At 38.2% G+C, this 20757-nt stretch overlaps 1 protein-coding gene across 2 annotated transcripts in view; it reads right to left on the minus strand.

The window, feature by feature from the left end:
* Nucleotides 1-1176: 1176 nt before the first annotated feature.
* CFAP54 (cilia and flagella associated protein 54) overlaps nt 1177-20757 on the minus strand; it is a 462482-nt gene continuing 442901 nt past the window's right edge. For both annotated transcript variants that reach the window (XM_064283706.1, XM_064283705.1), the window contains one exon: nt 1177-1722. In XM_064283706.1, coding sequence (XP_064139776.1) covers nt 1603-1722 — 120 coding nt within the window. In that variant the 3' untranslated portion in view covers nt 1177-1602. The remainder of the gene's footprint in view (nt 1723-20757) is intronic.

Raw genomic sequence — 20757 nt, forward strand, 5'->3', positions numbered from 1 at the left:
GACATTTTAACACCAGTAAGGAATAAGACAGTCATAATATCAAGATAAAGGGCAGTACATTAAACATATTTAGCTTTAGAAAAACCCATTTACCATGTTTTACATGAATAACATGCACCTTCTACATTTGTTTGCCAAACTCTCCCTCCCTGTTAGGTGTTTTCATTAGTGCCACTATGCCAATTTTTGTTTTTTACATGTTGCTGTAAAAAAAAAAAAATCATATTGCACTTACCAAATACCTTGAGAGGGGAGGAAGCAGTTGGCAAACATACATAGAGGTGCATGTTCTTTGCATAAAAATATGGTAATTATCCTTATTATTATTTTATGTTACCATGAGTACCCATTCATGGACCAGCATATAGTAAGCAGCATTCATGTATGGCATTGTTAGATGCTAAATAAATGAGTCAGAAATGCAAGGTCCTCTTCCAATTTGGCAGGGAGATGATATGGGTAGCTCTCTGACTACTATGGCATGTCTATTATGACATTATTACATCATCTTGCTTAATTTAATCCACAGAGCAATCCTATGATATAAATATTAATATCCCCACTCTATGAATGAGAAAATAAAGGCTTAACGAATTTAAGTTACTTCCCCAAAGTAGCAAAGCTAGCAAGCAGTGAAGTTGTTACTCAAACCAGGTTTATATAATTCCAAAGCCCATGCTCTAGGATTCTATGCAATGTTGTCTCTCAGGAGTGTAAAATATGATAGGCCTACCTTGCAACAAGGAGCCCTGGCGGCATAGGGGTTAAAGCGCTCAGCAGCTAACCAAAAGGTCGGTGGTTTGACCCCATCAGCCACTCCATGGGAGAAATATGTGGCAGTCTGCTTCCTAAAGATTTACAGTCTTGGAAATCCCATGGGGCAGTTCTACTCTGTCCTCTAGATCGCTATGAGTCAGAATTGACGCAACAGCAATCGGTTTGGTTTTTTGGACCTTGCAACAGATTTCTTCCCCAGTCATACAGGAAAATAAAGTTGAACTGACCACATGTTGAGGTTTAATACAAGGTTTCTCAACCTTGGCACTAACAACATTTGGAGCTGGCTGATTCTTGGTTGTGGGGGACCGTCCTTTGCATTGTAAGATGTTTCGCAGCACCCTGGCCTCTACCCAATAGATGCCGGCGGGACCTTCCCCCCGTTGAAATATCCAAAAATGTCTCTAGACATTGCCAAATGTCACCTGAGGGAAAAAACTGCCCCTAGTTGAGAACCACTGGTTTAGTCTGATCTTTCTGTAAGGACATGTCTAAAGACAACCTAAATGTAAACTGCGATAAGCATAGGAAGAGTTGCACTGTGCACAGTGTCTGTGAGAAACTCTGCAAGATAGTTTTAATAGGTAACAACACTGTCATTTAATTCAAATGCAATTTAAAACATTGGTTATCGATTGGGGGAAGGGGAGGGAGAAGAGAGCAAGAATAAAGGAAAGGAAAAGAATGTTTACTGGGGAGCCACTTCATTTTAAAATAAATTTAGCTTGTTAAGAAAACAATTTGAGGACAATTCCTAAAATTTATTTCACGCCAAGGAAAAGAATAGTAATTAAATCTTTTCTAAGGTTACCACGTAAATAATGTTCAAGAGATAATCGACACGATCCAATTGAAAAGGCTTCCTCCTGATATGATGCAGCCACTCGCAAGGTCAAAAAGTCTCTCAAGATTCAGTATAGATGGCAGCGAGATATCAAATGGAATCTGAGAAAAAACATAAAAGTATTTATAAAACACATTGTTTGAACTATTGACTGAAGTAAAGTTCTCAAAATACCAACCCCATATCATAATTTTATATGAAAGATATTTAACTCTCGCCTAAGTCAGAAAGCTTCCTATCTCTACACTACTGAGATGTCACATATATCATTCTATATCCTATTAAGATTCATATCGCAGCCTATAAAACAGCAAATAATTTTAAAAATATGGACTCTTTGTATTATATAATCCTTGTACATGGTTCTAAATGTAGGACTTTTTGGCCTTGTTCCTAAAGAAATGCTTCCCTTCTTAACAGATTGACGTGTTGGCGAATTTTTACCTCCCTCATTCTGCCACCGTGAGAGGGGGAAGTACCAGTGAATTATGTGCAGGGCTCACTCTGTCTGAAAGAGGCACTGTGTTACTGTGACCAAGGACAAGCATAGCTGAATTCATCCTGAGCAGGCTAAAAAATGGAAAATGCAGACTACTTTAATGGTCTTAACATTGGTTATCGATTGGGGGAAGGGGAGGGAGAAGAGAGCAAGAATAAAGGAAAGGAAAAGAATGTTTACTGGGGAGCCACTTCATACCAGTCTAGATAAATACTTTGGGGGATGAATGAGCAAATGCCATTTAAAATAACTACAGAGGATTAGATCCTGCGGGCCTGACTCCTGATAAGAAATTAGATGGCAAGTTTTATTAATTTCTTGTCTACTTGTTAAATGACCCATTCATCCTTTCATTCTCAAGAAAGCACAATGAGCCCAAAAGTGGAGGCTGGTTTTTATTTGTTAACTTTTTATTCACTTTATTGGTTTAGAAAAAAATGACAGAAGTATTATAGTGCCTTTTATAACTTCCAACAATAAAGAGGTGAATAAATAAAACATTAATAATTTCCCCCTCCTTGTTCAATCCTGATGTAATCAGTGTTACCAGTCTGGGGAGTATCCTTTTATACCATTTTTCAATTCTCATGCAAGTGTATATTCATATGACTTTTCTTCTTTCTTTTCCCTTTCCCTCTCTTTTCTTAAATGGGATATTTAGGCTTTCATTACTTTTTCAATTAGTAATATGTTTTTAATATGTAAGAGAAATTCCTTCTTAATCAATTCAAGGAAGCACAAAAACTATGTAGAGGTTAATAGTGTACATTCTAGGGTAGGAATTCCTGGTTCAAATTCAGACCTCGCAATGTATCAGCTATGTTGGTAAAATATCCATCCGTTTGAACTTTAATTTCCAAATCCATAAAATGGGAAATAATGATAGCTCCTATATCATATTGTTATTACAAGAATTGAATGAGTTTATACATATAAAACACATGGTACCTGGCACACAGTGAGCTTTCAGTAAAGGTTATGTATCACTCTTATTACTGAACACATCCTTTTTAATGGCTACATAACAATTCATGCGATGGCTGTATCCTAATTTATTCATTGTCCATGGAGGTCAGTTTTAGTTTTTGCATATGCTTTTCTATCTATACATATTCTTGGATACAGGTGATTTTATTTCTGTACTACTGATTTCCCAAAGCGGCTTTTTTTTTAGTCAAAAATAGGGTGTTTACATGTTAACATTTGTTGCCAGATTACTTTTCAAATTAACACTTAAAGCAGCAATGTATGAGGGTTTCCCCACACCCAAAGTAGCATATTATAAAATGTTATAAATCCTTGTTTTGTGCTATTTAATTATTATTTTTTTATTCAGAAAACATAATGGGAAACATTTTGGAGGGTAATATTAGCTGGTTTACCAATATGCTCAAACTATATGTGTTTACCATGATTATTTTGGTTATCTCTCATTGCTATTTAACCGTACTGAACCCTCTATCAAATGGAAATGGAAAATCTCATGTCCAATTTAATAACCTTTAGCAGATGATTTTCAAAGTAGTATACCAAGAAATAAAAATTAACATTCAAATATTTGTATTCACCCCCAATAGGATGGCTAAGATGAAAAACAAGAAATGATGGCAAGGATGTGTAGAAATTGGAACTGTTGCCCAATGCTGGTGGGAAATCAGAATTGTACAGCCACTATGGAAGGCAGTTTTGCTATTCCTCAAAAAGTTAAACATAGAGCTAACATATGACCCAGCAATTCCAATCCTAGGTATATACCCAAGAGGCTTCAAAGCAGCAATGCCAACAGACACCTTTACATCAATGTTCATTGCAGCACTATTCACAGTAGCCAAAAGGTGGAAACAACCTAAATGGCCATCAACAGATGAATGGATAAACATACAATGGAATACTACTCAGCCATAAAAAGAAGTGAAGTCCTGATACATGCCACAAAATGGATGAACCTTGAAAACGTTATGCTAAGGGAAGGTCAGTCACAAAAGGACAAATATTGTATGATCTCACGTACATAAAAAACCTAGAATATGTGATTATGTGATGTATAGAGATAAAAGTTTAATAGTGGTTACCAGGGATGGGAGGGAGGGGTAAAGAGTGAGTCACTGCTTAGGAAGCATGGAGTTTCTGTTTATGGTGATGGAAAATCTGGCAACGAATACTGGTGATGGTTGCACAACATGACTGATGTACAGTGAAAACTGTGAGAGCCAGAACTCGGTGCAACCACCTTGTTTTTCTAGGTTTCGCAGGTTTTCTGCTGTTGACAGGGTGAATGAAGTCTTACCATTTTTCTATTGCTCCATTTAGTAGAAAATATTTCAGTTTTCCTTCTCTAACTTACAAAAGTTCCAGCTTTCATAGGTTTTACTGTAATTTGTTATTAAATTGTACATGTGAAAAATTGTACATGTCGGCAATGTTGTGTTATACATATTTTTACATCAATAAAAAGGAAAAAAAATGTGCTTTCCTTTGAGCTCTCTCTTTTTTACTGTGGAATTCTTCCCATGTTAAAGGTAAGAATGGTTTTAAGAAAAACAAAGTGGCCAGGTTAGTTTTATTTAACATTAGCGCTATCTTCATGACATAATTTATATACTAGATATAAATAGAGCATTTTGGCCTCTGATCTTTGTCATTGAACCTCCTGAAACAAGTGGTCATTTGTCAAAAGATGAAGATTAATTATTAAGTTTATTTATGGGGGTCACAAGTCAAAGCTTCAGATCAGGAAGATAAAAGAGAAATAGTTGTCACCCAAGGGTTATTAATCTTTGTTTTTCTTCAGGAGAACACAAATAACCCTAAAATGTCAGGACCCATTTTGTGTTATTATTTCTCCACTTCTAGGCACACCAGGTATCTTAAGCTCTTTGGTGAACGAGTCAAATACCTGAAATTCCAGCTATCTCTATCATTCCACAACACAGCAGGAGCCCTGGTGGCACAGTGGTTAAGTGTTTGGCTGCTAACCAAAAGACTGGCAGTTTGAGTCCACTGGCCGCTCTCTGGTTTTACACACACACGTATATAATCTGCGTGTGCATGTGCATACATGTACATATATAGACAGGTTGTACTCTAAATCCCAAGGTATCATTATATTGCAAGGATAAGGACTCTACTATATGATCTGATTGGGTCGCACACACAAAGACACTTGAGAAAGTATTGATGACTGAAAGCCATTATTATTATTTATAGAAGGTAGACAGTAAACAACAAGAACAGATTATTTATACAGTAAGCAACAAGGACAGAGTTGAGGTGAAACAGTCCGCTTCATCTCCACTAGCACCCTACTTAGCATCATAGGAGAGGAACCCACTTATGTCTAAAAGGGGACCTGCTCACCCTTTCCAAATTACCCATGTCCATTTCTGTGTCACTGGGCAGCCACACTGTGGATCAGGTGTCAGCAGGTCTCTCTCTTTCTCAGCTGACATGTCATCAGCTCAGGTAAGGTGCTGTGTGGCTGTGATGTTTTCTGTCTCTCTCTGGTTTTTCCTGGCTAGGTCTGACCCTTGTGCTTGCTGTTCCAGCTCTCAGCTAGCAGAGTCAGACAACCCAGGGCACACTCCAAAGGACACCTCTGTAAGATTAGCTGCTTATGTAGGAAAACATCTTGTCAATTTCAAGGCATAGCTTTCCTAGCAGGATCATAAACGGACCAGTCATATAGGGTAGATTGTAAGCTGCTTATGCAGATAGCAAATTGACCAATCCTTGCAAGTCACTTAGGTGAGTAGTAATCAGACCAATCACTTGGCAGGTTGTGGCCTGATCAATCATTTTGGGAGAATTGCAAACCCAGGGCCAGAAAAGCACATAAAGGAAACCCGTTGCACCACATGTTATAGGTTGAGTTGGGCCCCCATCCCCAAATATGTGTTGTAAATCCTAACTTCTATGCCTGTGATTAGAATCCCATTTGGGAAAGGGTTGTCTTTGTTCTGTTAATGAGACAGGATTCATGTATCTTGAGTTAATCTCTTTTGAGATATAAAAAAGATTAAACAAGCAAAAGAAAGAAGCAGAGATAGAGGAAGAGAGATGCCAAGCCACACGAAGATTGCCCAGGAGCACAATCTCAAAAGAGACAAGGACTTTCCTCCAGAGCGAACACAGAGAGAAAGACTTCCCCTAGAGCCTGGAACCCTGAATTTGGACTTCTAGCCTCCTAAAATGTAAAAAAAAAAATTTTTTTTTTTTTTTTTGTTAAAGCCATCCATTTGTGGTATTTCTGTTACAGCAGCTAACTAGATAACTGAGACACCACAATATCTATACAGTCATGTGCCACATAACATCTGTTTGGGCAATGTCCGACAGCATATACGTCCACGGCCCCAACTCTGGTAAAGCCTATTACATTAAAAATTCAAGGGACATATAATGGTTTGTAATAACAAACGGATGCTACTTTTTGGTATGCATCAAAACATTATTATTATTACTGTATTATTATGTTGAAGATGCATTAGCGTATCTGAAAGTGTTTCTTTAATGGTTTTTATGCATAGAAAAGTACACTATATACTATATACTAAGACAAGCATTTGACTGACTGTTAGATACAACCTGTACTTAACTGTTCCGACTTACATGCTAAGTTGACTTAAAGAGAGATTTAGGAATGGAACTCATTTGTAATCCAGGGACTGCCTGTACATAATATGGTGTTTGTACAACATCCAATTCACATAACATCCTATTTCAAAGAGAGTATCACGGACGTTAAGGGACGCATGACTGTATACACCCTGCATATAAACAGAATCATACAATATGTATTCTTTGTGTCTGGCTTTTTTGTTCAACATTCTGTATGTGAGGTTCAACTGTGTTGTTGAGTGTAGCAATAGTTTGTCCATTCTTATTGATGTACATAGTTTCCCTTTTGTGAATATATCACAATTTATTCATTTTCCAGCTGGTGGGCATTTGGGTTTGTCTTAATCATCTAGTGCTGCTATAATAGAAATACCACAAGTGGATGGCTTTAACAAAGATAAATTTATTTCTTCACAGTAAAGTAGGCTAAAAGTCCAAATTCAGGGCCTCAGCTCCAGGGGAAGACTTTCTGTCTCCGTTGGCCTTCTCATTAATCTCCCGCTAGAGTAGGAGCTTCTCCGTTCAGGGACTGTGGGTCCAAAGGACTTGCTCTGCTCCCGGCACTGCTTTCTTGGTGGTATGAGGTCCCCAGCCATTTGCTTCCCTTTCCTTTTATCTCTTGTAAGATAAAAGGTGGTGCAGGCCACAGCCCAGGGAAACTCCCTTTACACTGGATCGGGGATGTGAAGTTAGTAAGGGTGTTAAAATCCCACCCTAATCCTCTTTAGCACAAAATTACAATCATAAAATGGAGGAAAACCACACAATACTGGGAATCATGGGCCAGCCAAATTGATACACACATTTTTAGGGGGACATAATTCAATCCATGACAGGTTTATTTCAAATTTTTGCTACTATGAGTAAGCTACAATGAATATTCTTGTGCATGAATTTTGGTGTACATATGTACACATTTCTGTTGGGTATATACCTAAAAGAATTTTCTGCATCATTAGATATGTATATATTCATCTTTAAGTTGATTCTACTGAATACTTTCATAAAGTGGTTGGCCAATTTACAGTTCCACCAGCAATGTATGAGGCTTTCAGTTATTCCATAACTTCATAAACATTTGATAATTTTAGTTTTCAATTTTAGCAGTTCTCGTGTATATGTTAAAATATCTCTTTAAATTTTTAATGTCATATCCTTGACAACTGATAATATTGAATGTACGCTTATTGGTCTCTTTCTTGAAGGACAGGTCTTTTTTACAGTTATATTGAGCTTTTATTCTTTGTCATTCAACAGAGACAAGACTGGCAATCATATAATCACAGAGAAGTCTTTGGTGTTTTTCGTAAATAGTTTTGAGTGCAAGTTGTCCAGGATAAGTTACCAGGGAATCCTGGCTCCTTTACCTGGATCAGGAAAGACTTGGTAGAGAGAAAAGAAGAAAACAGCTTGGAAGGTAGCAGACCATAAATTAGTTCAAGTAGGTCATGCATTAAGGAGCAATATTAAAGAAATGATGATGATTTTTCCTGTCTATAGAGGATAAAATTCTGAATAGTAAGAGGAAGGGAAAGGAAGTTAAATAAGTTGGGGCAAAAGAAGGCATTGATTAAAACCAGGCCTGGATTTGAACTTGTATTGGGGAGTTTTGAAAATCATTGGAGAGTTAACTGTTATTTGCCAATGCTATATTTTATATGAGTTTTTGTATGAAAACTAGGTTTTATAGTAATGAAAGATTTTATTACTTCTGTTCTTTTGTTCCAACAATTTTCCTTGATTGAAGGGCAAAACAAAAGTTCTATGATTTTTCTCAATCCAATGTGTTTTTGTTGAGCATCTACTTTGGGGCCTCTTCTCCCTTTTCTCAGGACAATATCAGTTGCCATTTAATCGATTTTAAGCATCAAGTGAGCAAGAAAAAACAGACGGAAGTCAAATTTTCACTAATCCATTAGATTTTCCCGGTTTTATAATCAGTAAATAGGAGATCAAACAACTGTGAGCTTTGTGATATGGGTGGATTTAACTTTGCCTCATTTCAAGAACCTTAAAACAGAGAGCGAGCAAGGCACGGAACAATTTTTAAAAAATAGCTTCAAGGTAGGAAAGCTGTTTTCATCCAGCATTCTCACATATAAGTTTCTCAACCATGTTTTCTATTTCTTCTTAATACATCATCTGAGTCTTTGAAGTAAATGACTTATTGGATTTTTTTTTTGGACTGGAGACAAACATGTTTTCCAAAGTAGAAAGGATAATATGATACTCACTCACTTTAGAATCAATAGCATGAATGACCGGTGACCCATCTAATAAAAGTTCCAGATGAGAGGGAACTAGATATATTTGGTTTCACTGTACTTCATATGATTAAGAGAATCCCAGACCAGAGATAATAGATATTATTCTCCCCAATATGAAAGAAACAGCGGCCAACCTTCAGGAAGGTAAGAAGAGTTCTTATACAACTGCACCAGATCACAGGAAATTTCACACTTTGATGAGAACAAGACTATCTTTCATCACTCTAATTTTTTATGTTAATGAACTTTAAATATGGCAAAACAATTTTTTAAACATAATATGAGATCAAATGGTCATTTGGTGAGATGGTAGGAATCTTTTAAAATTATAATTTAAAGGAATAACATTATTATAAGAGGCATTTTACAGAGAACAAAAAATTGGAAATTAAGACTGTGTACAGTAGAGAAGGAGCCCTGGTGGCACACTGGTTAAGAGCTTGGCTGTTAACCAAAAGATGAGCAGTTCAAATCCACCAGTCACTCCTTAGAAACTCTATGGGACAGTTCTACTCTGTCCTATTAGAGTTGCTATGAGTTGGAATCGATTTGACAGCAATGGGTTTTCATAGTAGAGAAAGCATTTATTTGTTCAGGGAGGTGGTTCAAATGTTACATTGTCTAAGAATAGAAGGGTAGGTTTTACATAAATCACCATCATCATGGCCATTGTCACCATCATTTTATAAAGGTTGAGTTTTGGCTGTGCATGGAGTTTCCTAGAGCTCTTTAACAGAGTTTGTAGAGTTTAATAAAAGACAAATCTTGCTCAGACACATTGTGGCACATGCACAGAAAATTTTTATTTTAGTTAAAACATTTTAACAATAAGAGGCCCTGCCTGCCTTCTCATATCTAAGTGGATGTCAAAAATGTTTTGAACAATAACAGCATTATTGGAGTACATCAATAGCACCTCTATAGGTGGAGATAGATTGTAGGAGACTACATTCATGGGGATGTATGCTTAAAAATAAATTTTAGGCGGAGCCAACATGGCACTGTAGACAGAAGCACCATCCTGTCCCTCCACAGCAAAGACCTAAAAAACTAAGTTAAATAGAGACAAAGGTCAATCCTGAAACCCTAAGCATCAAATGAAGGGATAAAGAACTCAGCCAAGCACTGAATGGAAAAACAAACTGAAAGAGAATGGAGAGCAAGGAATGCTACAGACTGGAGGCTCCATATCAGCTAACATGGCATGGATTCGCCGTCTTGGACCCCTCAGCCACCAAGAACGGCAGACAGGGAGTATGAGAAGGCAGATTCATGGAGCTCCCAGCAGGAGACAGAGCACCCGATAGCCAGCGATACACACTTTCCCACCTCCTCACCCTTCCTCCCCTTGCTTGGCCTCCACTGTTTTCTGGTGGGCCACAGTCACTTGGCCAGGGAGACGCTGGCTCCTTGAGGCTTGAATTCACCCCACCTACACCGGCCAGCTCCTTAAGTGCAATTTTTTTGTTTGTTTTTGTTGTTGTTTTTTTTGGCTTCTTTCAGTTTCTTCTCTCTCTGCCTTTCTTCTTTCCCTTTCTCCTGAATACCTGGTGCCATGGGCAATCTCTGCTCCTTCTAGACAGGCTGTGCAGCACCACTTGGCTGGGGAGTCACTTGCTTTGTCCATGCTACCAAGCCAGAGGGCCCCCTCAGGGCTTTTTATTTTTTTCTCTCTCTTCTCACTTTCTTCTCTCTCTCTACCTTCCTTCCTTACCCTTCTCCTGAACACTTGGCACTATGTGCCATCTCCAATCCTTCTTGACAGGCTGTGCAGTAACAGAACCTGCTTCCAGTAGGCCCTCTTGGGCATTTTTTTTTCCCTTGGTTTCTTGTCTCTGTCTACCTTCCTTCATTTCCTTTCACCTTACCACCTGGACATGTGTGCTTTTCTCTCTCTCTTTTTTAAGTCTAGTTTCTTGTCGTTCTCTCCCTTCCTTTCCTTTCTCCCACCCACCTAGCTGCGTGTGCCTTACTGTCCCTTCTTGACAGGCTGTGCATCACCACCTATCTAGAAAGCCACTGGTACATGGCTTCTCGGGGTCTGCACCACTCCAACAGCAGGCTCCCTTAGCACTCTTTTTTTTGGGGGGGGCTTTTGTTTCTCTATCCTCTTTCTCTTCTTCCCCACACCCACTTAGTACCACACATCACATCCTTCCCCCCCCTCCTGTCTATCTGCACCAAGTGCTGAGCATCACAACCCTGAGTGGCACAGTCATAGCCTATTGGGATCTACCCTATGCTGCCCCCCAGTCCTGCTCTGTCAGCCCAGTATGTGCTGTAAATGACCCATCCCAACCACTCTCCCTCTGCTGGACCTGCCCAGCTGCACCATAGCTGAGTGACTGGCCCTGCCCATTGGACAAGATAGTGAGAAGTATCATGCCCACAGATGAGCAAAAAACAAAGAACACCCAGCCCGCCTGCTCAGACATAACCAAATAAAACAAAAAAGTGGGACAAAACAAACATCTACAATCAATAAATGAAGAAAATAAGTACTGAATGTCCCAAAGGGAGCACACAATATAAAAACATATTAAAAAAAACAGGACAGGATGGCTCCAGTAGGTCCAAAATAAAACAACAGGAAACCTTCCAGTAGAAGAAAAGGCGCTGGAACTACCTGATATGGAATTCAAATCTCTATACTCAGAACTATCCAAGAGATGAAGGAAAAAGCAGACCAAAAAAGGAAAAAAAAAATACAAAATCATAGAAAAGACAGACAAAACAATGGAAGAATTCAGGAAAATATACAGGGAAAAAAACGTCAAAATAAATTCACAACTAGAAATTATACAAAAACAGCAATTAGAAATCCAAAAGATAAGCAAGAAGATTTCAAAAATGGACAATGTCACAGAAGGTTTGAGGAGCAGGTTTGAAACAAGAAGCTCAACAAACTCCATATAGGATAGACCTCAAAGGAAAATCACCAAGGCATATCATAATCACACTTGCTAAAACCAAAGATAAAGAGAGAATCCTGACAGCAGCTCGTGAAAAATGAGAAGTCACTACCAGAGGAGAAACAATAAGACTAAGATCTGATTATTTAGCAGAAACCATGCAGGCAAGAAGGCAATGAGATGCCATATATAAAACCTTGAAAGAAAAGAATTGCTAACCAGGAATAATATATCCTGCAAAACTCTCTCAAATATGATGGTGAAATTAGGACCTTTCCAGATAAACAGAAATTAAGGGAATACGTAAAAGTCAAACCAAATTTACCAGAATTATTAAAGAGAGCCTTTTGGTTACAGAACCAACAGCATCAGACAACAGCCTGAATCTAGGATGCAAGACCACATCAACCAGACACCAACCTAGATAATGAGCTCTCAAGGATAAAACAAAACTACTAGATTTACAACAGGGAACAAGAAAGGTTAATCTGTAAATGGCAACAATGTCAGAACAATAAAAGACAGAATAAACTGTGTAGGTATAAAAGTTTCAAATGGATAGAAAGTCAAGGCAATACCAAGTAATAAAAGACTGGTTCAAACTCAGCAAGACAGGGTAAATTTCAATGTAACAAGAAAGTTAACAAACCTACTCATCAAAATAAAGAAGAAAAACATAAAGGCTCAGTAAACATAAAATCTATGAAAATGGAAGAAGCAGCAACAATAACAAAAAATCCACAAACAAAAGGAATTCAGCACAGAACAGTAAGAGGAACAAAGAAAACATCAGCACCACACACACACACACACACAAAAGCACTACAAACGACAGCAATAAACTCACATGTATCAATAATTACACTGACTGTAAGTGGCCTAAATGCACCCATAAAGAGGCAGAGAGTGACAAAATAGAAAAAAAAAAAAAACAGGACCCATCAATATGCTGTCTATAAGAGACACACCTTAGAAACAAAGACATAAATTTCTTAAAAATCAAAGGATGGAAAAAAATGTATTAAGCAAACAGCTACCTACAAAGAGCAGGAGTGGCAATACTAATCTCATAAAAGAGACTTTAAAACAAAATCCACCATAAAAGCCAAAGAAGAGCATTATATAGTGATTAAAAGGAGAATTCATCACAAAGACATAACCATAATAAATATCAATGCACTCAATGACAGCACTCCAAGATACATAAAACAAACTCGAACAGCACTGAAGAGAGAAACTGACATTCCACAATAATTGTAGGGGACTCCAACACACTCTTGATAAAGGACAGAACATCTAGAAAGAAACTCAACAAAGATACAGAAGATCTAAAGGCCACGATCAACCAACTTGACCTCATAGACATAAATAGAACACTCTACGCAACATCTGCAAGGTACACATTCTTTTCCAACTCACATGGAACGTTCTCCAGAATAGACTACATCTTAGGCTACAAAGCAACCTTCAACAAAATCCAAAACACTGAGATAATACAAAGTATCTTCTCTGATCACAACACCATCAAAGTAGAAATTAACAACAGGAAGAGCAAGGAAAAAGAAAATCAAATACTTGGAAACTGAATAATACCCTGCTTAAAAACCACTGGGTAATAAAAAAATAGAAGAAATCAAAGATGGAATAAAAAAATTCCTAGAATCAAACGAGAATGAAAACACATCAAACAAAAACCTTTGGGACACAGCAAATGCAGTGCTCAGAGGTCAATTTATAGCAATAGATGCAAACATTAGAAGAGACGAAACGGACAAAATCAAAACATTAGCTACACAACTCAAACAAATAGAAAGAGAACAGCAAAAGAAGCCCACAGCCACCAGTAAAAGGAAATCATAAAGATCAGAGCAGAAACAAATAAGATAGAAAAACAATAGAAAGAATCAACAGAACCAAAAGATGGTTCTCTGAAAGGGTCAACAAAATTGACGAACCATTGGGCAAATTGACAAAAGAAAAACAGGAGACAACGAAAATAACTCAAGTAAGAAATAAAATGGGAGATATTATAACGGACTCAACTAAAATAAAAAGGATCTTAACAGAATACTATGAAAAACTATACTCCCACAAATTTGAAACCTAGAGGAAATGGACAAATTTTCAGAAACACACTACCTACCCAAACTAAGACAAACTGAAGTTGAAAATCTGAACAGACCCATAACAAGAAAAGAGATTGAAAAATTTAAAAAAACGAAACAAAAAAACCTCCCAACAAAAAAAAAGCCCTGGCCCAGATAGCTTCACTGGAGAATTATACCAAACATTCAGAGAAGAGCTTATACCAGTACTACTCAAACTATTTCAGAACATAGAAAAGGAAGGGATACTTTTGAGTTCATTCTATGAAGCCAGCATAACCCTGACACCAAAACCAGGCAAAGACACCACAAAAAAAAAAAAAAAGAAAATTACAGACCAATAAATGTCATGAATATAGACGCAAAAATTCTCAAAAAAAATTCTAGCCAATAGAATTCAGCATTATACCAAAAAAACTAATATATCACAACCAAGTGGGATTCCTACCAGGTATGCAAGGATGGTTCAACATTAGAAAATCAATCAACATAATCCACCACATAAATAAAAGAATCACATGATAAACTCAATTAATGCAGAAAAAGCATTAGACAAAGTTCAACATCCAATCCTGATAAAAACTCTCCATAAAATAGGTATGTTGTTGTTAGGTGCCATCAAGTTGGCTTCAACTCATAGTGACCCTACGTACAACAGAATGAAACACTGCCTGGTCCTGCACCATCCTCATGATCGTTGCTATGCTTGAAACCATTGTTGCAGCCACTGTGCCAATCCATCTCCTTGAGGGTCATCCTCTTTTACATTGACCCTGTACTTTACAAAGCATGACGTCCTTTCTCCAGGGACTGATCTCTCCTGATATCATGCCCAAAGTACGTAAGATGTAGTCTTGTCATCCTTGCTTCTAATGAGCAATCTGGCTGTACTTCTTCCAAGACAGGTTTGTTCATTCTTTTGGCAGTCCACGGTATATTCAATATTCTTCGCCAACACCACAATTCAAAGATGTCAATTCTTCTTCAGTCTTCCTTATTCATTGTCCAGCTTTCACACGCGAATGATGCAATTGAAAATACCATGGCTTGAGTCAGGTGCACCGTAGTCTTCAAGGTGTTATCTTTGCTTTTCAACACTTTAAAGAGGTCTTTTGTAGCAGATTTGCCCCATGCAAAGTGTCTTGATTTCTTGACTGCTGCTTCCATGGGTGTTGATTGTGGACCCAAGTGAAAATGAAATCCTTGACGACTTCAATCTTTTCTCCATTTATCAGGATGTTGCTTATTGGTCAATTTGTGAGGATTTTTGTCTTCTTTATGTTGAGGTACAATCCATACTGAAGGCTGTGGTCTTTGATCTTCATCAGTAAGTGCTTCAAGTCCTCTTCACTTTCAGTAAGCAAGGTTGTGTCATCTGCATGATGTAGGTTGTTAATGAGACTTCCACCAATCCTGATGCCCCAATTCTTCTTCATATAGTCCAGCCTTTTGGATTATTTGCTCAGCATACAGATTGAATACATATGGTGAAAGGATACAATCCTGATGGACATCTTTCCTGACTTTAAATCACACAGTATCCCCTTATTCTGTCCGAATAATTGCCTTTGACCTATGTACAGGTTCCTCATGAGCACAATTAAGTGTTCTAAAATTCCCATTCTTTGCAATGTTATCCATAATTTGTATGATCCATGCAGTCAAATGCCTTTCCACAGTCAATAAAACACAGGTAAACATCTTCCTGGTATTCTCTGCTTTCGGCCAAGATCATGTGATGTCAGCAATGATATCCCTGGCTCCCTGGTATATTGACAAGGAACTGGCAGAAATTCAGGCTGGTTTCAGAAGAGGATGTGGAACCAGGGAAAATAGGTATAGAAGAGATATTCATCAACATAGTAAAGGGCATCTATACAAAACCAACAGCCAACATCACTCTTAATGGAGAGAGGCTGAAAACATTCCCCTTGAGAACAGGAACAAGATGAGGACACCCTTTATCACCACTCCTATTTAACATTGTGCTGGAAGTCCTAGCTAGAGCAATGAGGCAAGAAAAAAATAAACAGCATCCAAATTGGTAATGAAGATGTAAATCTGTTTCTATTTGTGGATGATACGATACTGTACATAGAAAACCCAAAAGACTCCATGAGAAAACAACTGGAACTAATAGAAAAATTCAGCAGAGTAGCAGGATATTAGATAAACATACAAAAATCAGCTGGATTCCTATACACCAATAAAGAGAATGATGAAAAGGAAATCAGGAAAACAATACCATTTATAACAGCCCCGAAAAAAATAACATACTTAGGGATAAATCTAACCAGGGATGTGAAGCACCTATACAAAGAAAACTACAAAACACGACTGCAGGAAAGTAAAAGAGAACTACATAAATGGAAAAACATACCATGTTCATGGATAGGTAGACTCAACATTGTGAAAATGTCAATTCTACCCAAAGCAATTTACGAATGAAGTGCAATCCCGATCCAAATACCAACAACAGCCTTTAAAGAGATGGAAAAACAAATCGGTAACTTTATATGGAAAGAGAAGAGGCCTCAGATAAGTAAAGCACTGTTGAAGAAAAAGAATAAAGTAGGAGGACTCACATTACCTGACCTCAGAACCTACCATATAGCTATAGTAGTCAAAATAGCTTGGTAGTGGTATAATGACAGATACACTGAGCAACGGAACAGAATTGAGAACCCAGACGTAAATCCATCCACCAATGGTCACCTGATCTTCACCAAGGGCCCAAACTGCATCAAATGGGGAGAAGACAATCTTTTTAACAAATGCTGCTGGCAAAACTGGATGTCCATTGGCAAAAAAAAAAAAAAAGAAACAGGACCCATACCTCACACCATACACAGAAACTAATCTAAAATGGATCAAAGACCTAAATATAAATCCAAAAACTGTAAAGATCATAGAAGGAAAAAAAAGGATCAATGCTAGAGGCCTTAATATATGGAATTAACAGGATACAAACCATAACTAACAACACGTAAACTCCAGAAGATAAGCTAGATAACCGGGATCTTCTAAAAATTAAACACCTATGCTCATCGAAAGACTTTACCAAAAAAGCAAAAAGAGAACCTACAGACTGGGAAAAAAAAAAAAATTGGCTATTGCAAATCAGACAAAGGTTTACTCTCTAAAATCTACAGGAAAACTCAACACTTCTACAACAAAAAGACAATCCAATTAAAAAATGGGCAAAGGAAATGAACAGACACGTCACCAAAGAAGACATTCAAGGGGCTGACTTGAGGAAATGCTTGTGATCACAAGCCATTAGAAAAATGCAGATTGAAACCACAATGAGATACCATCTCACCCTGATATTAATGGCACGAATCAAAAATACAGAAAATACCAAATGCTGGAGAGGTTGTGGGGAGATTGGAACTCTTATGCACTGCTGGTAGGAATGCAAAATGGTACAACCGTTTTGGAAAATGATATTGCACTTCCTTAAAAAACTAGAAATAGAAATACCATATGATCCAGAAATCCCACTCCTAGGAATATATCCTAGAGAAATAAGAGCCGTCACATGAATAGACATATGCACACCTATGTTCACTGCAGCATTGTTCATAATAGCAAAAAAATGGAAACAATCCAGATGCCCATCAACAGATGAATGGATAACCAAACTGTGGTATATACACACAATGGAATACTATGCAACGATAAAAAACAATGATGAATCTGCAAAGCATCTCACAACATGGATGAATCTGGAGGACATTATGCTGAGTGAAATAAGTCAATCACAAAAGGACAAATATTGTATGAGACCACAATTATAAAAACTCATGAAAAGGTTTACACACAAAAAGGAACAATCTTTGACAGTTATGAGGGACAGTTATGGGGATGGAAAAGCCCTAAATAGACAATAGATAAGTGATTACTTTGGTGAATGGTAAGAGTACACAATACTAGGAAAGCCAGCACAACTTATCTAGGGCAAGGTCATGGAAGCTCCATAGACACATCCAAGCTCGCTGAGGGATCAAATTACTGGGCTGAGGGCTGTGGGGACCATGGTCTCAGGGAACACCTAGCTCAACTGGCGTAATATAGTTTAGAAAGAATATGTTCTACAACCTACTTTGGTGAGTAGTGTCTGGGGTCTTAAAAGCTTATGAGCAGCCATCTAAGAGATTCCACTGGTCTCACCACATCTGGAGCAAGGGAGAATGAAGAAAACCAAAGACACAATGGAAAGATTAGTCCAAATGACTGATGGATCACAAGTACTACAGCCTCCATCAGACTAAGTCCAGCACAACTAGATGGTGCCTGGCTACCACCACCTACTGCTCTGACAGAGATCACAATAGAGGGTCCTGGACAGAGCTGGAGGAAAATGTAGAACAAAATTCTAACTCGTCAAAACAAACAAACAAACAAAAAGACAGACTTACTGGTCTGATCCTAGAGCAGCAAAAATCCTGAGAGTATGGCCCCTGGACACCCTTATAGCTCAGCAATGAAGTCACTCCTGAGGTTCACCCTTCAGTCAAGGATTAGACAGGCCCATAAAACAAAACAAAACTAAATGGGCACGCTGGCCCAGGGGCAAGGATGAGAAGGCAGGAGGGACAAGAAAGCTGGTAATGAGGAACCCGCAGTCGAGAAGGGGATAGTGTGCCATGTTGTGGGGTTGGCAACCAATGTCACAAAATTAGGTATACCAACTGTTAATGAGAAGCTAGTTTGTTCTGTAAAACTTCATTAAAGTACAAAAAAAAAAAAATCAATTTTATGTTACGTTCATACTTTACAGCCATACCTGGTGTTGTGCAAATTAAGGCAGTGCTCAGGCAGTGAATGTCTTTGGGGTCATTGGTGCCTTCTACTGCACTCCTTCCCTCCCTGTCTTCCATTCTGCACACCCTCCACATGTCTTCCATACCCCAGCCCAGGACCAGTGCAAGCATGATTTGATGAAAAGTGATAGAGTCGGAATATATGTTTTTTACAGGGAACTACTTAAGAAACAGGAAGAAAGGCCTGGTGATCTACTTACAAAAATTAGCCAATGAAAACCTTACAAATTACAACAGAAAATTGTCTGATATAGAGCTAGAAAATGAGCTCCCTGGTCAGAAGTCACTCAAAATACACAGTGGCTGCAACAAAGGACTTGAGCAAATCGACAATTGTGAAGATGGTGCAGGACTGGGTAACATAATATTTCACTATTTCATTCTGTATTACACAAGGTTTTCATGAGTTGGAGCCTATTCTATGGCAACTAACAACAACAACACCATAAGAAAACAAAACTTTAAAACCAAAAGAGATCCTCAAGAAAGTAGTGAAAGTTTAGGCTCTACATGTTCAGGCTTATTCTGACTTCCTAATCCTCCAAGGCCCAGAGAAAAACTCACTGCCATGAAGTCAGCTCCGACTCATGGTGACCCTATGGGAGACAGCAGAAGTGCCCCATAGGGTTTCCAAGGAGCAGCTGGTGGATTTGGAGTGCTGACCTCTTGGTTAACACCCTGAGCTCTTAACCACTACGCCACAGACTTTTAAAATCTGACACCCTATTGTGTGGAAGGAGTCCTGGTGGTGCAGTGTTTAAGCATTCAGCTAACTAGAAGGTCGGCAGTTCGAATCCACCAGCCACTCCTTGGAAACCCTATGGAGCACTTCTACTCTGTCCAGGAGAGTTCCTTATATGGTGAAGAATTCTTTCCTGGGGAGGGAGAGCAGCTGTTTTTCCACACAGTAACCCGAAGACTCATTGCTTTCCAGTCAATTCCGACTCATAGCGACCCTACAGGACACAGTAGAACTGTCCCAAAGGGTTACCAAAGAGAGGCTGGTGGATTCGAACTGCCAACCTTGTAGTTTGCAGCTGAACACTTAATCACTGCACCAGCAGGGCTCCAAAAAAAAAAAAAAATGATGCCAAACAGGGCAAATCTCCTTTAAAATACCAAAAGCTTTCATTAGCATAAGAAGCATGAACTATACAACTAACGAAGAAGTATATAGGACAAAAAGGCTGGGTGCAAGTTCAGGGCCAGAAGTTCAATGCTTACAAGCAGAGGATGGGGGAAAGAGTCAAAGGAAAAAGTTTCTTGGATAGAGGATCTAACAGAAATGCCTATATTCAATGTGTTGTAAAACTATTCCTCAATCTCTTGTGGAATTGTGAGACTATAAATTCCGACGTAATACTTGTATGTAGTTACATTTGCATTTTAAATAATTTCTTTTACTTTCAGAGAATGATTTTAAAGCTTTGTTAAGTCCTCAATCTTATACTCTGGGAAACGTTTCTCTTGGAAAAGGAGTCTTCATTTATTGAAGACCTGTTATGTGCTGGGGGCAGTCTCTGTTTTACAGAGTTTATTTCCTTTGTAAATGAACCGTTACAATGGCGGTCAAAAGAAAATGTGATTGTACCATGGGTCGCATTGTATAATGGATTTTAGTCATGAGTGGTAACATGTGTTTCCCTTACTTCTGCATTAGAAAGAAATTCTAAGCCAGAAATTATATTTCCTAGTTCCTTTAGAACTTTTTTAATTCCAAAAAACAAGGACTAATTGAGAATTTTTTATGTATTCACCACCAGTTACAGACCCTTCATTATTTATTTTTAAGGCATTTTTACAGGTCAGGTTTCTGAGAAGGAGACTCAGAGATGAAACTTAGCTTTCAGGAAGTTTGTTAGTGAATACTCCTGGAAACAACGCCTGTGAGAAAAGTTTATTAAGGAATA

The sequence above is a fragment of the Loxodonta africana genome, chromosome 4, assembly GCF_030014295.1.
Source record: "Loxodonta africana isolate mLoxAfr1 chromosome 4, mLoxAfr1.hap2, whole genome shotgun sequence".
Classification (NCBI taxonomy): Eukaryota; Metazoa; Chordata; class Mammalia; order Proboscidea; family Elephantidae; genus Loxodonta; species Loxodonta africana.